The sequence below is a fragment of the Larus michahellis genome, chromosome 2 (genome assembly GCF_964199755.1).
Source record: "Larus michahellis chromosome 2, bLarMic1.1, whole genome shotgun sequence".
Classification (NCBI taxonomy): domain Eukaryota; kingdom Metazoa; phylum Chordata; class Aves; order Charadriiformes; family Laridae; genus Larus; species Larus michahellis.
The window spans coordinates 71,734,920-71,753,227 of NC_133897.1; the positions used below are offsets into that span (position 1 = coordinate 71,734,920).

An 18,308-nucleotide genomic window follows, 5' to 3' on the forward strand; every position below is an offset into this window, starting at 1 on the left:
CAGAAAAAGGTATTTTACAGAAACAATGTTAGGCGTATATACACACATACGTACGCGCGCGCATATACGTACGCGCACGTACGCGCACGTGTGTATATATGTGTGTGTATGTGTGCGTGTGTGTATATATAAATGCATATAAAAATATATGTGTGTGTGTATATATGTGTGTGTATATATGTAAATGCATATAAAAATGTGTATGTGTGTATATATATGTAAATGCATATAAAAATATCTATGCACCTAGGTATAAATACAGACACACACACACAAAAATTAGTAGTTGGTTTGTGCCCTGACACAGAATTTTGTCTGTACATCTGCTCTCTGTTATAGTACAGCTGAATTGTAATCATATGCTTGTCAAATCATCTTCTCAGTCCTACTAACATCTTGGTTTTGCAAGTTACTGCAAACAAAAGGGTGCTCCAGATACGTCTCAGTTAATTTCATCCTTCCTTTTGTATCAAATATTATTTGACACCATTTTAACCTTAGTAGGAAAACACTGACATGATAACAAATCAACAGTCAGATGTCAGCTAGTGTGGTTTTAATGCTTGATCACTCTCAATATTTTATTTAATCTTTGTTAAAACCTATTGTGATCCTTTTTTTTGGCCAGTATAGTAAAATGCAGTATATATGAAATAATAGTATGGTGTATATAAAGCAATATGGTGGTTTTGTGGTTTCCAGAAGGCAAGTCATAGTTCATATAATATAATATGGTATGAAGAAATGCTGAAAAACTCGGTAAACTACTGAATGCTTTGTACAGGTTTTTTAATACACAAAATTTGAGAGGCAAATACTTGGGTTTTGGTCACTGACCAAGACGACACCGTAGGTGTTTCATTGCTTTCTGTTCTTTATTCATATCTTCGCAGTATTTCCATTGTTTGCTGTGGTTTACTTGTTGAAATACAGTATTTACTTTTTTTTCTTGGTTTCCTCTTTAACTTTCTCTGTCTTACTGTTGAATAGAGCATGATGGTTTCATATGCATAATGTTCTAGCAAGAGTTAGCAACTTTTTTACAATTTGATTTTAATGGGATTTCTTGTGTGAGTGAGTAACAGGGTCAGGTCATTTAAGTTGATGTGAAATTACTGTTTGATAACAGAAATATTCTCATTATGGTTCACTCGTACCAGGAGATGAATTTCAGATGAATTTGCCATCCTGGTGGTCTTCAGTGTTGTCGTCCCTCGTGAAGATTCTGTTGCCTGTCTTAAGGCCTCAGACCATCCCGTATCTGTGCCAAAACTGGGACAAAGGTTTTGAACTTGATTGGCTCATGCATGAGACTGCTGGAGAAATTTGAAAGCATTAATTGATGCTTGATCTGCTTGTCACTAACCGGGATTTGACTAAACTGTAGCAGTCTACAATGAGTCAGTGTTCTTTGAATGGGGCGGGGGGGACACATTTTTTGGTTTTCTTGTGTTGTTATCTAGCTGATGGAAATGATTCTTCACAATATTTCAAGTGTTTTAACATTTTAGTTCAGTAGGCTTTTTTGGTTGTGATCCAGGCTAATTTTTGTCTTGGTCGGTTGTTTTCTGTGTCTTTGCTGTGTGCAGTGCAGACCTCGCTGTTTCTTTAGAGTACTTTCTAAGGCACAGCAAGTGTTAGCAGTCATACACATTGCACAGTTTCAGAGGCATCAGAACCCAATTTTTCTGCTTCTTGTCTCTTCTGCCCCCTGCCACGTAGGTGTTGCTTCACTAAGTTGGAGTAGTGAGTGATAATAAAGCCCTGACAAAACCAAGTGACTGTGAGGATCATCGGCTGGTCTTTTGATTGGAAGTCAGCTAGTGCTTCCAGGTTCTGTTCTTCTCAATGGTATAGTTAAAATACAGTTTTGCTCACAGGCTTCCAGTTTGCTGTGTAAGAAGTAAAGCAGCTTTGTTGCAATACCATTTATTTATTCTTCCTTAAAATGAAAAATAAATACAGGTCAGGAAGAAGAAATAACTAGATAATTGAAGACAATTAATTCTATTTGTATTCTCTGGAGAAACCCTAGGTGGGTATAAAGGGGTATTTTAAAAATTTCATCAGATAATTATTTTATAGGCATGTATTGATATAGCCCAAAGCAAGAGGTTTTGGGTTTTTTTTCCCCCTTGATCTTTTTGAGAACAGTAACCTTCTTTAAATAAATAGCCTAGCTTCTCCAGAGCGCAAGCACATTTGTTTTTATAGCATTTAACCAGTACAGAAGTGTCACATACTGCATCCGGCTCCAGAGAAGCTCTGAGGAAAATGTGTAGCTTTGAAAACAGCTGTAAAGAAAACATGCAGATTCTTTCCTCTCTTCAGCCTGTTAACTTTCTTTGTGGGATTCTGTCAGATCAGCTTTGTACTGCTAATTTGTGATGTTGGTCAAACACAGAATGCAGCAAAGAAGTTTACTTTATTCTTGTATAGGGTGCAGTGGTTATGTAAACAATGTGATTAGGTTACCCAGCTTCTCATTTAAGCAAACAAAACTGTTGTTACGGCTCGGGATGGGGATTTTGATGAAACTTAGCAAAGCAGCCTGTGTCATAATCTTCTTCCCACTTGTTTAGAAAAATGCACTTACATGAAATCTTAAGGAATTAATTCAGCATTGTTGTTACTGGATTAACAGGTTCCAGATGTGAATTAAGTGACATTGCAGCAAGGTAGTAAATGCTCTTCATCGTATGGAGAAAGTACCTTCTTCTGGTTCAGTGTTAACATTCTAACATTTTGCAGAGGATTAACTGCATACGAACAGTCTTCTCAGGGCCATTGAACTCGTCACGTGTATATATATATGTAAAAGATTGGGACCTGGGCCTTTTAACACAGTATGGAATTTGCTGTGCATTTGGCAGGTTTTGGGTAGAATCTTCCCTAATTTATTTGACTTTGTATGAGAAATCCAAAATTGTGGAACATGGTGTTTAAATCTAACTTAAACACTATTGTAGTTCTTCTGAATTGTGAAAAACTTGACTTTATTTTTTAATCTTCTAACTAGATGTTTATTATTCACACCATATTTTGCTTTTTCACTGTGAAAGGCTTGGGAGTTTCTGTGTAAAGTCTTTCAAAAGTTAAATTGAAAACTTTTCTAAGAGTGTAGATTTTCCTTTTGCATTTCAATACAAGCAAATACTTTTTTTTCCCCCCCGAACAGTAATGGCTGTCGTTTAAATGAGGAATTTTTAGACTAGACTCTTGCATCTCATTCCAAATATTTTACATGTTTCCAAATATTTGATCTTGTGGTGGCTGTGAACCTGTAAATATATGTGCCTGGAATTTGTATTAAGGAAATCTGTATTAAGTCACTTGTATCAAGGAAATCTGCTCCCTGAACTCAGAGCTGGTCTTTGAGCAGTTTAGGAAAGTCTTGTCTTAATGAGTCAGCCTTAGATTCATTTCCTGTGTTTGCAAACACAATAGAGGGCTTTAATTTCTTCCATGCCTCTTCTGTATCTTCTGCATAATACCTGATTTCTCAACCATTCTTCACATAATGAAAACAATTTTAGGGATTGTCCAGTAAAACCTATGTATGTGAAGGTAATTCTGGTATTATCTGGAGAAGTTAGGAGGAGGAGGATGATGCAGATCAACATGAATAACTTGGTTTGTAGTCCAGAATATTAGAACTTGGTTCAGTCAGTTGTTTTTGTTGCACTGTCTGTTTAAAAGCTAAAAATAGCTAACTGTTTTTCTGAGAATGTCGTGTACTAAAAATTAATATTTCTGGTTATTTTAAGACACTTCTATGCTTCACTGTTTTGCTATTTGGTTGCTATTTATGCTGACTGATTTTTAACTTTGTGCTTTATAATTACCATTGTGGTGGTATTTTATGATGCCTTTGCATGAACCCAGTGATTTCTTCCCTGGATAAGGGTAGGGCCACAGTAGCAACTTGCATTAGTCTTTGTTTTCTGCTAAAACTGAAAATATGCTTTACGTCAGTCTTAATATTTCAAATAAGGAGGCCGAGAGGTAAATACAAACCCACTGTAACAACAGAACCCTGGAGATCCTGTTTGCTCCTCTGACATTTATAATAGGAAGGATTTGTTTTATAAAATGACTTGCCTAAATAGTCGTGTACATCAAAATCACAGACAGAGAGTTGGATTATCTTTAGCAAAATTGGCCTCAGTAGTTCTAGTACGTACTAAGTTATTCTATATTGCTGAATACAGTAATAACACATTTGTTTGTGAAGATACAAGGGATGTGGGTTTTGGGAGAGTGTATGTGCATGTTATGGTGACCAACATACACTACTGCTCATGAAAAACCTGCAGAACCTTTCATATGATTCCTCTGTTGCATGCTACAGTAACCCAAATCTTATTTGTTTTTTCATGTAGCATTGTAGTATCAGGAACACTTGTGCAAAATCTTACAGGACTGGGTTTTGGTAGTGAGGGCAAGATGGTTCATAACTAAATCACACCAACATGTTTGGTTGTGGTTTTTTTGGAGAAGCACACCTCTAGTTCCAAAGTGGGACAGTGTAATTAAATCTAGGTTTATTTTTCTCCCTCCTTTGTGACAGACTGTCATCCTTAAGTGTCACAGCAGCTCTTTGGTTTTTTGGGTTTTGTTTTTTGTTTGGGGTTTTTTGTTTTTTTTTTTTAATATTTGCAAAATGCAAGAGGTGTCACAAACAGTTGTTTCAAAGATGAAGATTTTTGCATTTGAAAATCCTGGCGTGTCCTAAACTTGCTATGGTACTTACCCTAATATTCCACCACGCCAGCTATGGAACTTCCCCCTCTCCCTTCCCCTTCTGATGCACAGAATCAGCAATCTGTGAGGTGATGTGCTGTCACTCAGGTATTCATCTAGATTGCTCCTCTGTCAAACCACTTTTCTTGCTCTGTTTAAGCTGTCAGATGTACATACATGAAGCAGATATATACTGGTAGTATATAGAGGGAGCTTATTCCATTTAATTGCTATTTCAGAGCATTGGACCTAAACCCAGGAACAGACAGAGTAATGTTTCTTTAATTTGAATGCAATTTAGGTTTAACTGTAGCTAATTGACATAAGCAGTTGTTATTTCAGGATAGAATATCCAAATGGATATTCGTTCTGGGTTGATACTGAGAAGAAATGTGGTTTGTAAAGCTAAATGCAGAAGTCACTTCCAGAATGTACTTTGCCTGTTTCAGTGCTGTGAACCGCTTCGGTGCAGTGCAATGTGTGATGAGTCAGTCCATTTGTTTGTCTCAGTTTTCTCCTGCAGCTTTCCAGCATGTTTCATTCCCTGCCAGAATGGAGAAAGTAAATTGCTTTTTACTTCCTTAAATAATTTCCTTCTCTGGTTAACATCATTTTCCCTTGTATTTTGCTTTGTTTTCTTCTTATTAATTTGTTCCCTTTTCCATCTATTCTTTTTTTCCTACTGGGATCCTGGAACATATTATAACTTCCCAATACCGAAGTATGCAGTAGACAAGAGTCTTAACCATTATTCTAGCCTCTTTGCATGCCATATTTTTTTTTTCTTGTTTGGATTTATTTACTTAATGCAATATTTAATTTCTTGGCTGTTTTGGGGGGCAGTGGCCATCTTGTGTTTGCAGCGACTCTGGGATATGTGATGACTGTTACCAAATAAATAATGAGTGTTCTGTAGAGCTGAAATGGCATTTTCTCACTTTTCTGTGGTTTTTTTCTTCCTTCTTTTTTTTTTTTTTTTGTTTCCTTTTCTTGTTAGACCCAGTACAAAATGTGGTCCAGATCTTGGAGAAACAGTACTTGGAAGAGAAGCGGAGTGCTCTTGAGGAGCAGCGGCTGATGTATGAACGTGAGTTAGAGCTGCTGCGGCAGCAGCTCTCTCCAGAAAGGCAGCATCAGCATGGCAGCGACAGACTCTCCTACACTGCACAGACTGCACAGCAGAAAGTAAATCTCTGGACAGAAGAGAGGTGAGAATACTGGAGTTAAAGGAATTATAAGAACTACAAAGGGTGAAAGATGAGACTCTAACTGTCTGTCAGAAACTGATAATATATTTTGGTGGAGTTGACGTGCAGTACAAGATCTGCCTCCACCAAAAGTGTTAGCATTTCATTTAGGACTAAGTTTTGATGCATAATGTGCATACAAAATCTTCCTGTGTGATTTAACACACAGATGAAATGAGAACTTAGCTTTTATTGATCAACATTATAGCCTTTTTTTTTTTGTTTTTTAAGATAGAAAAGGGCTTCTGAAATGTTTGGTTTAGCAATTATTATTTAAGTTAGTTCTGGAAAGGAAAAAAGGATAGCACAGAGGTAAATTTGTCAACTCAGGCTAAGGAGTCCATTAAGGAGTATTGTGTGTTGAGAGTATGTAGTGAGAGCAAACCATTAAAAAAAATACAGAAAATAGGAGTCCTTAAATGTTCTGTGTATGTGTCTCTAAAACTAAGCCCAGCTTTAGAAGAGTTTGATAACTGCAGAATAGTCAAATAGAGTATCTTTGAGCTATTTAGGAAGTAAAAGGCTTGCCATGGGGCTTGCCTCTTTGCAAAGGAATAGTGTGGCACCTGAATGCAGCCTTGGTGAAAGATCATTGAGAGATTTGCAGGGATTGTTAAAAAAGCAGACTAGGAAGATGTGAGCAGAGCTTAAGCAGCACGTGTGTGTTTGCATCTTGACAATGAGAGAAGCTTGTTCTCAGTATCATTGGGGAACAAAGGAAGTCAACTCCATGGAGAGAAGTTCTAGGGCCAGCAACCAAAGATGATTTAGGTTTTCGGCATACAAATGAGTATTCTGTCATTGGGTTAATTCAGCAGGAAGAATGACTAGATTCACTCACAGGTTTCTTGTAGATTTCTTTTAAATCTATTTTCTTTTAAAGCAGAAGCTTCATTATTCACTCAGCCGTTTTTCTATATGTAGTGAATTTGAGTGCTCTTTCCTATTTTGATTATTTTTGCTTGTTCTCCACCATTTAAAAAAAAAATAAATCCATGTACAAGAGGATCCTAATAAAGATAGCCACGATTGTATTGCAGCTTTCAACTTCAGAGTGTTAGAAATAGAACAGAACAGATCTTGGTTTAGTTTTTGTGCAAGGTTTTGTTTTATAATTTCTGCCCAGTTTGGCCTGGGAAAAAAAAACCTAAAGAAATAACAAACTGTTGACCCATTCACCAGCAATGACTAGAATGTTTTCCATGGCAAGCATACAGAGTAGTGGTGCTGTGTTTCAACTTTAATTAAAATAATTGTTTGCCCCTGTAAGAGCTAAAACCAGAATTATTGGGAACTGAATGTAAAGCATTGCAGAGTCATTGTTGGGATTTGCAGACTCTTTTAGGGCTGCAGAAGGAGTGCAAAATAAGAAATGCGCTTGCTGGAATCATTGCTATTCAGAACTGTTTTGAGCACAGCGAGGCCATCAAAAAATCAGTGATAACCCTTTCAGCAGCAGAGAACTGGGCTTACTGGCAAGGGAAGATGCAACAGAAGGGAAAAGGAAGTAGCAAAAAACTTTCTGCCTGTCCTTGAGAGCTGAGAAGAAAAAATTGTAATTGTGATCAACTTAAACCAACCACCACAACCATGGAATGACATAAAAAAGGAGAATCTGGAGTGATATCAAGGCTAGGTGTTCTGCCAGCCTTCTCTTCTCGGTAGTTGTTAGATGTCTCTTAGGAGGAGCTGTGCATTGAACAAGCATTTTTGCCTCTGGATTGCATGGGTGAATGCTTTACTCTATATACTGTTTAACTGCCTGAAGTCTGTACTTTGCTGCGTTGTACAAAAGAGGAGCATGGAGGCTTTTCGTTGTGATCAGCAAGGAGTCTGATAATGTTTTGGTGGCATGGCATCAAATAAACAGTTTTCTGGAAGAACTAATTATCAGTTTCCTGTCCTCCAGAAGATCCTCTGAGGTATATTTTTTTATTTATTTATAATTCTAAAAGAGGTTTGGGCTGCTGAAAAAAAGGGGAAAAAATGGAATCTTCTTAAAAAAGAAACAAGAAAAAAAAATCTTTGAGGGATTTCTGCTGTAAAAGCATGGTAACGTAGTGCTGAGAGGGTTTTACCAGCCAACTGGCCAGAGGGCAAGAAATGCAGGAAAAACTGGGAACACTGGTTGTGAAGTACGTGCAAAAGAGCCAAGTGTCCAGGTTGTACGGGATTTGATTAATGAAGTTTTAGCTGTTGCTCTGTTGCCACCGCAAATGAAGCTGAGCTCTACTGGATCAACCAGCAAGATGAATTTGATAGGTATCAGATGCAGGCACGTGGTTCTATCTGTCATATCAGCTAGAACACGTTGCACAGAGTTTATTCTGGCTTTGTGCTGGCTATGGAAGGACAGATGACACCTGACCCGGTGTTAAAACCTGTTGGCATAAAGTTAACCCATTGTAACTTTCAACAAATTTAATTTGTCGGAGTGTGGAGGGGTGGTGGTGTACTGGACCAGAGGTTTAGCTCAGCATTTTCTGTACCTGGCACTAAGAATGCCAGAGACTTGCAGTGACACCTCGTGAGTGTCAGATGTAAGTTTCCCTTGTCTGGCTTAAATAATTGTTTCAGAATTTCCTGTTCAGTGGGTATTTGCTTTGGTTAATATCCTGATGGAGCTTGTCATATGTCTTGTGTAGTAAGAATTAAGAAATCCTATCTGAAACTTTTTTTTTTTTGCTGGAGTTTCTGGAAGGGTGCTGGCACAGCTATATACAGAGGAATGCAACTGTCGTGAGAACTGCCCATAATAATTGGTTGAGTTACTCATAAGTCCTCCTTACAGTCTTAAACCATTCCTTTTTCAAGGATCTAGCTAAGACAAGATCAGTGTGGGAGCCTCCCCAAACAGCTCGCCAGATGCCAGTTTCCTGGATCAAGGAAGGGACTGGCTGTAGCTGAATCCCATGGTTCTTACAGCACTTACAGATCAAAGCTGCCTTCTGTTTCTCAAGCCAGGCAGCTGTCTCGCGGTGGTTGCAGGTCTCATGCACTCTCAGTATTAAGTACTATTTAGTGACTAATTCTTGACTGTACCTTCATTTTCTGGGTGAATCCAAAATTATAGCTGTTTGCAGAATGTGTCACTCCCATGGTCTGGGATTGCTCGTTTAATCTCGATGGCCTGGATAACAGAAGCAAGAGGCAGAGGGAAAGGAATTTCCCGTGTAACGCCAGGAGCAGATATGGAGGAAGTGGACTAAAAGTCCACTGATAGTAGCAGCTCTTTAAGATCTAACAAAACCCACCTCTGTTGGAAACTTAGGCTAGATAGGGGAGAGACACAAAGCTGCATGTTTTAGCATGTTGAAGGCACTAAAATTCAGGGCTGCTTCTAACACTGCTGGTTGTTTACCACTTTGGTATCAGGGAACCAGCAGAGTGCAATTTGAATTACCCAGGCTGTTATTTGGGATATTTTGAAAAGAGCTATCTATTCATGAAGAATTCTGTCAGGGGCTGAAAGGCATATTAACAGTTGTTTGTGGCTTCTACTATACATACATACAAAAGATCTGAGCTTATCTGAATAAAGGCAAATAGGCAAACTTGCTTGTATTCACAGCAAGGAACATAAGTTTACTTGTTCCTCCTATGATGTCGTAATGTATTTTGTAGAAATTAGAAGTGTATATGCACAATGCGTACTGTGTTTCAGTAGGGCTTTGCATAGAAAAGCTAAAAAATCATACAGGGGAGTGCTGGTCACTGAAATATCTGAAGTTTGATCTTGAGTTTTATGAAGATTATGAGATGCAGTAAGTACTGTTGGGATTACAAAGAAAGGAGGACTTCGCATTTGCTCAGAGGATAATCGTGATACTTTTAAATGGCAATTTAAAGACAAGAATCCCAGGTAGAGTGCGTATCTTAGTATCGGAGGTGGAGGTATAGTTTGTGTCACAGCAGGTTTGCCAGGTGTTGGGTTAGAACAGATTTGCTTAGACAGGCCTTAGAAACCTTTTTGGAATTTTTCCAGAAGCTGTTAACTGTACGGAGTGCACGAGCTTTAACCTGTGCTCATTCCTCTATTACTTAAAAGGTACTTCAGGTATATAGGACTTAAAATTTTTAATATTTTTTTTTTAATGTGTACATTTGAGATGGTTTAAGTGTATAGAGGGGAGGTCTGAGGGTCTGTAGCACTGCAGAGCCCTAGCTGTAATGTAAAGCTTTGGCCTGCAGTGATTGCAGGTTCCATCATCACGATCTGAGGAAAAGCAGGTTTTATCTAGATAAGTCTCACATGTTGGGGCTGGTAGTTCCTGTGGAACAGGACTCCAGATTAAAGACAAAGACAACTGCAATTATTTCATTTCTTGAAAATTAGGAATGTCCCTAGGGCTTTTAACAAATCATCACTGTAACAACTCCTACTGTACTGTGCCCTTTTATTTGGGCATTACTGTGCTAGACTTATCTCAAAAGTGGTACGTTTGTTTAATATGTGATCACTGCTTTTCCTCAGTAAAATGGTCTGACGCTGTTTCATGTTTGCTGACATAGTGCTATACAACATTTTTTCTTAAACTTGTTTCAGAAAAGTCTTTGTTAGCAACTGTATTTGCAGCTTTCCAATATTAGAAATAGGTATCTGTGTATTTTTCATGTTACCTACTGCACCACAGGGATGAATTGTTTCGACAGAGCCTGGCTAAACTTCGAGAGCAGATAGTAAAGGCAAATACACTGGTGAGAGAAGCAAACTTCTTAGCAGAAGAAATGAGTAAGCTAACAGATTATCAAGTAACACTTCAGATCCCTGCTGAAAACCTCAGTGCCAACAAAAAGGTAATGACAGCAAAGAATGCTAGAAAATTGTAGTTTTATGGCTAATCTAAAATATGTAGATGTATATAATATCTAATTTGAGGCCACAAAATGTTACTTTTGTTAGATTGTGCATAAGCAAAATATGGGTACTATCTGACTTTAATATATTGAAAGTGCATAATTATAAATAAAAATGAGAACATGGCATTAAGTATGGCTCTTGCTGTTCTTTCAAGTGTATGATCACCATATGTGCATGTGGTTTGTGAACAGACATCTGTGTTCTATTGCTGTAAAACCTGCATTTTAGTTGTTTGCAAAAATTACCAGTCTTTATTAGATGCCTACGTTTTTTTTGTCTTGAGGGTTTTCTAGTTGTAGTGCCTGCTGTAAATATAATGATAGCAATTAGGATAATGTGCTTGTCATATGTGGTTTGATTGAGAGTGTTAATGTTCCTGTGTGAATAGAAGTTGTCTGAGAAGGACAAAGAGGTCAGGATCCTCAGAGATGTATAGGGTGTGCTGTGTTTGAGGACAGAGATAGTATGGCTGGCATGCAGAGAGAAGCTGCATGTTCTGTATTTGATTCTGTTTTAGGAATGCAGTTTGAGTGAAGAGTTAAACGACTTACATGCACCTTTCCTGCAGTGATTATTTTTTCCTCTGATTTAGAGGGGTGCAATAGTAAGCGAGCCTGCTATTCAAGTGAGAAGAAAAGGAAGAGGTACTCAAGTGTGGACTATCGAGAAACTAGAGAACAAATTGATTGACATGAGAGACCTCTATCAAGAGTGGAAGGAGAAAATTCCTGAGGTATTGTGTAGATTTTCTGAAAGCGATCAGAGATGGAGTTTGTTTTAACCCCTTTTAATATAGTGTACAGATCAAGTGCAATGACTTTGTCTATGAAAGGGTACAGTATTGTGATATTTTTTTTGAACTATAAATAATACTAAATACTCAAAATGCCCATGCATAATAAAGCACAGCTATGTCCTATTCTCACTTGCATTCTCAGGTATAAATGTGCTGAGGTCAGATATAATTGTGTTGAGATAGTGACTCATGATGCCACTAAGAGTTTACCTCGCATAATATAGGTGCCATGCAGATAGGCACAGGCTCTGAATAGAAGCAGGAAAACTGTATTAGAAATAGAATTATTAAATTGTGGTAAGTATCAAAACTAGCAAAGATGCTGCTTAGATACACTCAAGGTGCAGAGCATAGTAGTGGGGTAGAACTTGATCTTAAAATGTGAAATACTCATTTGTATGTCCCCCAACCTTAAAGTGGTGAGGAAATCAACTGAAGGCACTTAGTCAACATCAGTATCTCCATGAAAACTAAGTGGCATTTCCTGATGATTTTAATAGTACGTTAACCTTGGCAAATAAGTGTGACACTTGTCAAAAGTGTGCTTGTTAACTGGCAAGAGATAGATATGAGGTTCGGTGTTCCAGAAGATGTCCTCTAGGTATCCAGGTAGAACTGCGTAGGAAGTATATCTTGCTGTCTTGTGGCTGATAGGAAGCACCTAAATGACTTGTGTCAAGAATCATTCTCAAATATGTTTGAACAGCTGTTGTGCCTTTGTTACATGCCTTGGACGGGACAATGGGAATCTCTAAAATCATAACACAGGGGAAGTCAAGCACTTCATCTGTGCCTGTTGAAGACAACGATGATTTTGCTGCTGACTTTAGTAAGAATTGATAGCACATCCTTTGAATACATTAATATGTCTGCCTGAGCCAGGATCGTCCTTGCCATGACCTATGTCATCCATAATGCATGTGGTCTATGTGCTACATAGAAACACGTAGGTCAAATGCATGTGTTGAAGACGAAGGAGGAGGAGAAGGGAAGGAGCTGACAAGTCCGCTGAGGAGTGCATATTGTGCTAGGAACCTGCATGAATTCTTTGTGGCTGTATATGGGGTATTGGCTTAGAAAATGCTGCAGATGTGATCTCAGTTCTGTGGGAGTCAGAAGAACAATTGTAGGCTTAAAACGGGAGTCATTCTGCATCTTCCCTTTTGCCATTGTAGTTGTACCCAGCAGCCAGACCAGCTATTCAACCTGGGGATGATTTGTCCTCATTTAAAAAGTGTAAACAGAGCAGAAAAGTAAGGTGAAACTTCTTGAAATCAATGGCTACTGTGCTTGCTCATGGTAAAATCTGCTTTGTCTTGACATCACTAAAAAATGTAGGTCATCGTATGACTATATCCCATTCTAAAGAGAGGATTGTATAATGTCTCATCTCAAAGATTTCATTTCAGATTTGTGATATGTTCATAGTACCTTTTCTACTTGTGTAACAGGAAGGAACAGAAACGATTGGTAGAGACTTAATTATTGTGCCGCGATCTTATACTATGTTGTTATTTGATCTTGTGTTCCCACGCTTACAGTTTTTTTTTATATGACTTTTACGACCTTTAAAACAGATAAGGAAGCTGATTGGCAAAAGAGGTGATCCTTTTTACGAAGCGCAAGAGAATCACAACTTAATTGGTGTCGCCAATGTGTTTTTGGAGTGCCTTTTCTATGACGTGAAGCTGCAGTACGCTGTGCCCATCATCAGTCAGCAGGGGGAGGTAAAGCCAAAGACGTACAGCGGGCTGGGCACACCTGCGCGCCCATACATACCTGCGGGGGGTAACATGGCTTTGTGCCCAACGTACACCGATTTTTTTTTTTATTTATTTTTTTTTAACAAGCAAACAATGTTTAATGTCATGTTTCCCAGTGAATAAGTGTTTTGCAAATTGCTATGTATGTTTTCTGTTTAATTGTTTACAATTGCTCAACTAGTAAAATAGTAGAATAAAATTCATAGTGTCGATGTAGGTAACTGAGCAAAAACCCAGCATATTAAGGTTCTGATGTACAGTCATGACACTCTATGCGTTTTCTGTTGTGTGTGAATTAGAAAGTTCTGCATACATATAGTTATTTTTCTGTTCCTTTTTTCTCTTTTTTTTTTTGACATTGTTGCTTTTTGTTTGGTGGTTGAGAGCTGTTCAGTTCTGCTTCTGCACACCTAGAGTTAGATTTACCATCTTAATGTTCTTAAGTCCCTTGTGCACGGGTTCATGGTATTTGTCTTGCCTTAGGTTGCAGGACGGTTGCACGTTGAAGTTATGCGAGTCACTGGGTCTGTCCCAGAACGCGTAGTAGAAGGAGATGACTCATCTGAGAACTCCAGTGAGAGCGGGAGTCTGGAAGTCATGGATAACAATGGAGAAATTATTCATAGAGCAAAAAAGCTCTCCTGCAGGGTGAGAACATGTGATGAAGTTAACAGTTTCAGAACTATGTAGTTGGTCTGATGTGAAGTAATACACTGCGTAGGCTATTGCTTGCTTAAAATTCTCTAGAGAGAGGCTTCTTCTGTTCCATTTAGGTGTAGGCCAGTCTCACTGGTGGTGGTTGCCAGTGGCTGAATTAATTCACATGAGTTTCTAGTATATGCAGGTCTACATCATAAATACTGATGTTACAAGGACTGTCCTTGGCAGACACAGAAGGGGAAATAGTTTGTCCGTGTAACCATCTCCTATGGTTTGTTTGATCATCTACTGTGGGATCTATGAGTGGAGTCTGGATTTCATTTCTTCTGTCATGAAGTGCTTCATTCTCCACTTGAACTTACCAGCTTCCGCAAAGAAAACATGTACGTGGGTGGGCTACTTAAATGCATGTAACTGCTTTCCTTGTGTCTGCATGTCTCTATATGCAAAATACAGATTTCCTAAATAGAGACATCCTTAGAAAGCAATTGGAAGTGTCCTTTAAAAAGTTCTTCTTGCCTGTTGGTACTTTTGGTTTAAATATTTAGTTTTTGAACAATTTACAATTGAAGAAGAAACAAATCGTATTCATGAGAACATCTGTTTTGTCTCCTCAGGTAAAAATAAAAGAAGCAACCGGACTGCCACCTAATCTCTCCAACTTTGTCTTTTGTCAATATACATTTTGGGATCAATGTGAGTCAACAGTGGTGGCACCAGTGGTAGATCCAGATGTGCCTTCACCTCAGAGCAAGGATGCTCACTTTACAGTGACCTTCTCTCACTGTAAGGTAACTATTTTTATTATGAAGTAGTGTTACAGGGAGGATGGTATGTTTGAGATAAGCTTTTTAGAATTTGAGCCTTGTTTCGCTGGGGGAAGGAGGAAGGAATCAAGTCATTTAACTAATAACTTCTAACTGTACTTCAGCATGCCATATTATTTCACTTCATCACGTCTTCAAAATGCAGTAAAATGAAAAAAATCTTTTAATTAGTCTGTTAAATTCAGATGTCATCTCTAAAGCATGGGGGAAACTGTAGTTTATATAATGACATCTTATATGCTGGTTTGGTACGCTCAGTAACTTAAAGATCATTTGAGCTGTGACATTGTTCTTATGGAAAGTTTCAAAGCATGAAATGCGGTATGCAGAAGCAGGAATTGCTGAGATGATATGTTTCACAACTTTCTTGACCAGAGTTGAGCTTTATGATCCAAACTGTGGTTTTACCATGCAGGTAGGTAGTTGTTTGGTGTGTCATAAAAACTAGTTGAGGAGGTACAATTATGTCATGTGATTGGATGTGATTTGTTTTTCGCATTGCCAGGACTACGTGGTGAATGTCACAGAGGAGTTTTTGGAGTTCATTTCAGAAGGAGCTCTTGCTATTGAGGTGTGGGGTCACAGATGTACTGGCAATGGCAGCTCTGTTTGGGAAGTTGATTCTCTTCATGCTAAAACTAGGACATTGAGAGACAGGTACAAATAAATTACACGTGAATGCTTCCATCAGCTTTCCAGAGTCTTTCTCGTACTTGTGGTGCACAAAATATAGTTTAGTGAGGCAACCATTGGTTTTTGTGGGGATGTCTTTTTAGGTGGAATGAAGTAACTCGAAGAATAGAAATGTGGATTTCCATACAAGAATTGAATGAGATGGGAGAATATACTGCAGTTGAACTCCATCAGGCAAAAGATGTGAACACAGGGGGGATTTTCCAGCTTAGGCAGGTACGTATCTTTTCCCTGTCTTCTTATTTGTGCTTAAATTGATACTTAATTTTATTCTTAGTTTCTCTCTGATTTTCTCTCTGTCTTTCTTTTGTTCTCTCAAATTACCTGTTCAGGGTCATTCCCGCAGAGTTCAGGTGACAGTGAAACCCGTACAACATTCGGGAACGTTGCCTCTCATGGTAGAAGCAATTCTTTCAGTCTCTGTAGGTGGTGTGACTGCCAGGTCAACCAAACTGCAAAGGGGCTTGGACAGCTACCAGGTAAGACAGTTGTTTTTTCATGTGTTGGTTTATACAGTTTTTTTGGGTTTGTTCTGCTGTTTTAGAGCCAGCCCAACATAGTTCCATAAGGGACCTTAGACGTGATATTGTAATTTTGCAGTTTTGCATGTGTTTGATGCTAATATGTATGATGTGAGCATATGGTGCTAAATCTGCTTTTTTTGCTTATAACTTACTGTATAACTGATAAAGAGACAAGTATGGTGTTTGAGTATACACAAAACAGGAGCAATATGGAAATTGTTTTTACCTTTACGTGTAGAGGTGATTAATAGTAGATTCCTAGCTCCATTAGTTTCCCTCCCTTGCAAGGATGGTGAAAGTTGAGGGGAAGAAAAAAAAGAAAATTAACAGAGAAAATGTCTTATAGTGAAAATACTGTTTATCTTTTCAAAAAGGACAGGACTGTTACTTCATCAGAATCAGAAATAGCCATCACTGAATGTGAAAGGGCTATTTGATTTAGGAGAAAAAGTTTTTAAGAAGTATAAATGGCTTCAAACCAATACTGGACAAATTCATGTTGGAAAATAAAACATGCTTTCAACAGTGATGGCAAAGAATAAATGGAATGGGCCACCCAGGGAAGCGAGGTGCCTTTTGTCAGAAGCATTGCATTCAGAACCACAAGTAATTATTGCCTTAAATACAGATGAAACTGTAAAACATGGAGATGGGTGACAGGCTTGCTCAGTCCTTTTTCTGGCACTGTATTCTATGATAAATTTTTTTAATAAATATATTCACTAATACACAAATCATGGATGAGATGCTCTAGTCTGTAATAAAAAAAAGATCTGTTTCTACCTGTTAATAAGACTTTGGTTATTTGAATGTTGTAATTTTAACATTTTACAAGTTTGTTTGTGGCAGAAATGTTTGTATTTGTGTTTTGGGGTATTTGTGTGAGTTTCTGTTGAGAGAAATGCATGTTCTTTTGTGTTTTACAAAATTTATTTTCTCCTACCAGAAGGAGGAGGATGATGGTGGTGATATGGATAGTTACCAGGTATTGCTGCTGTTGCTGTCAATCCTCTGGCATGGGGCACAGCTAATGCTAATAGCCAGCAACTTTCAAATGAACAAGCATACTGGAGCAAGCAAAAGCGGCTTTGAAATACATATATGCTGTGCATTTAAGAGGCTACCTGGGCTACGAAACATTGCTATTTCAGTTTACCTTGTGACTTTATCCTCTTGCAGTGTGCTCTCTTCTCTAGTACTCAGCAGTCAGCTCTCCTAACTGGCTACAGGAATTGCTATGTGTATAAAAGCCTAGAAGCTTTAATTTAGAATGAAAACAGTTTCCAGTGAATATCATAGGGAAAAGAACAAGCACCTGCAGTTGCAGGCATCTTTCCAAACCAAATTATATAGCATGGAGGTTTTTGTTTGTTTTCTAAGGAAAACATCGTAACCTTTTAAATTGTGCGGTGTTCTGAAATGCTAGTGGGAGAGAGAGGGGAGGATGCGAGCGTGGGGAATACAGAAGCTTCAGTGAAGCAATTTTTTTATCTCTGCAGAAACAAACCTTGAGCCTGGCTTTTTGTGTGATAAGTAAATACAAGACAGTCAGAGTTTCGAAAGCATAACACAAGAATCATTTAAAAGGCGACAAAGGGCAAAAGAGGAAATGCCTAAAAAAATAAAATGCATTACAGATCTCTACATGGAAGTCTTATTTCTAGTAGGCAGCTTTACAGATGTAAAACCAGTTAGGTGAGAATGCTGACATCCCTTAAGATAATGTATTAGGTTTTACAGCAATCTCAAAGATACCAGTTAGGTACTAACTTCTTGCGGGCTGTTTATGCGCTTCCTGACTTATCACAGAGAAGAACGAACCAAATTTTCTGTGATACCACAAAGCATGATTGCATGACGGGTTTTGTTTGCATGAGAAATCTCCTAATTGCACTGATAGCAGCTGCTAGCAATGGAATTTTGTGCAGGTTTGAGGGCATACTGACCTGTCTAATCTGCAGGAGAACTTATGATCCACTGATGATAACTGTTTTTCCTATTCCATATGCTGTTGCAAAGTGTGATTGCCACTTCTGTGAGTAATTAGCCTTATGGTGTATCATTCTGATCAGTAACTGAGGCAGTCACGTTTTCTTTTCCTCCTGTTGGAATTTCAGACTTGAAAGCAAATAAGCTTCCATTCATGGGTGATGAGGGACTTAATCAGTGTGCATGTCAATCGGGGGAAAAAAGG

The 18,308-nt window shown here is 38.3% G+C and overlaps 1 protein-coding gene across 7 annotated transcripts in view; it reads left to right on the forward strand.

Moving 5' to 3' along the window:
- KIF13A (kinesin family member 13A) overlaps window positions 1–18,308 on the forward strand; it is a 118,232-nt gene that overhangs the window by 80,740 nt on the left and 19,184 nt on the right. For 2 of the 7 annotated variants that reach the window (XM_074575835.1, XM_074575833.1), the window contains exons 17-26: window positions 5,741–5,951; window positions 10,625–10,787; window positions 11,444–11,584; window positions 13,225–13,374; window positions 13,894–14,058; window positions 14,688–14,861; window positions 15,403–15,554; window positions 15,674–15,806; window positions 15,923–16,069; window positions 17,061–17,099. In XM_074575835.1, the coding sequence (XP_074431936.1) occupies window positions 5,741–5,951; window positions 10,625–10,787; window positions 11,444–11,584; window positions 13,225–13,374; window positions 13,894–14,058; window positions 14,688–14,861; window positions 15,403–15,554; window positions 15,674–15,806; window positions 15,923–16,069; window positions 17,061–17,099 (1,475 nt within the window). Of the gene's footprint in view, window positions 1–1,160; window positions 1,284–5,740; window positions 5,952–10,624; window positions 10,788–11,443; window positions 11,585–13,224; window positions 13,375–13,893; window positions 14,059–14,687; window positions 14,862–15,402; window positions 15,555–15,673; window positions 15,807–15,922; window positions 16,070–17,060; window positions 17,100–18,308 lie in introns of all 7 variants that reach the window. The other 5 variants (XM_074575830.1, XM_074575831.1, XM_074575832.1 and 2 more) reach the window with 5 other exon arrangements.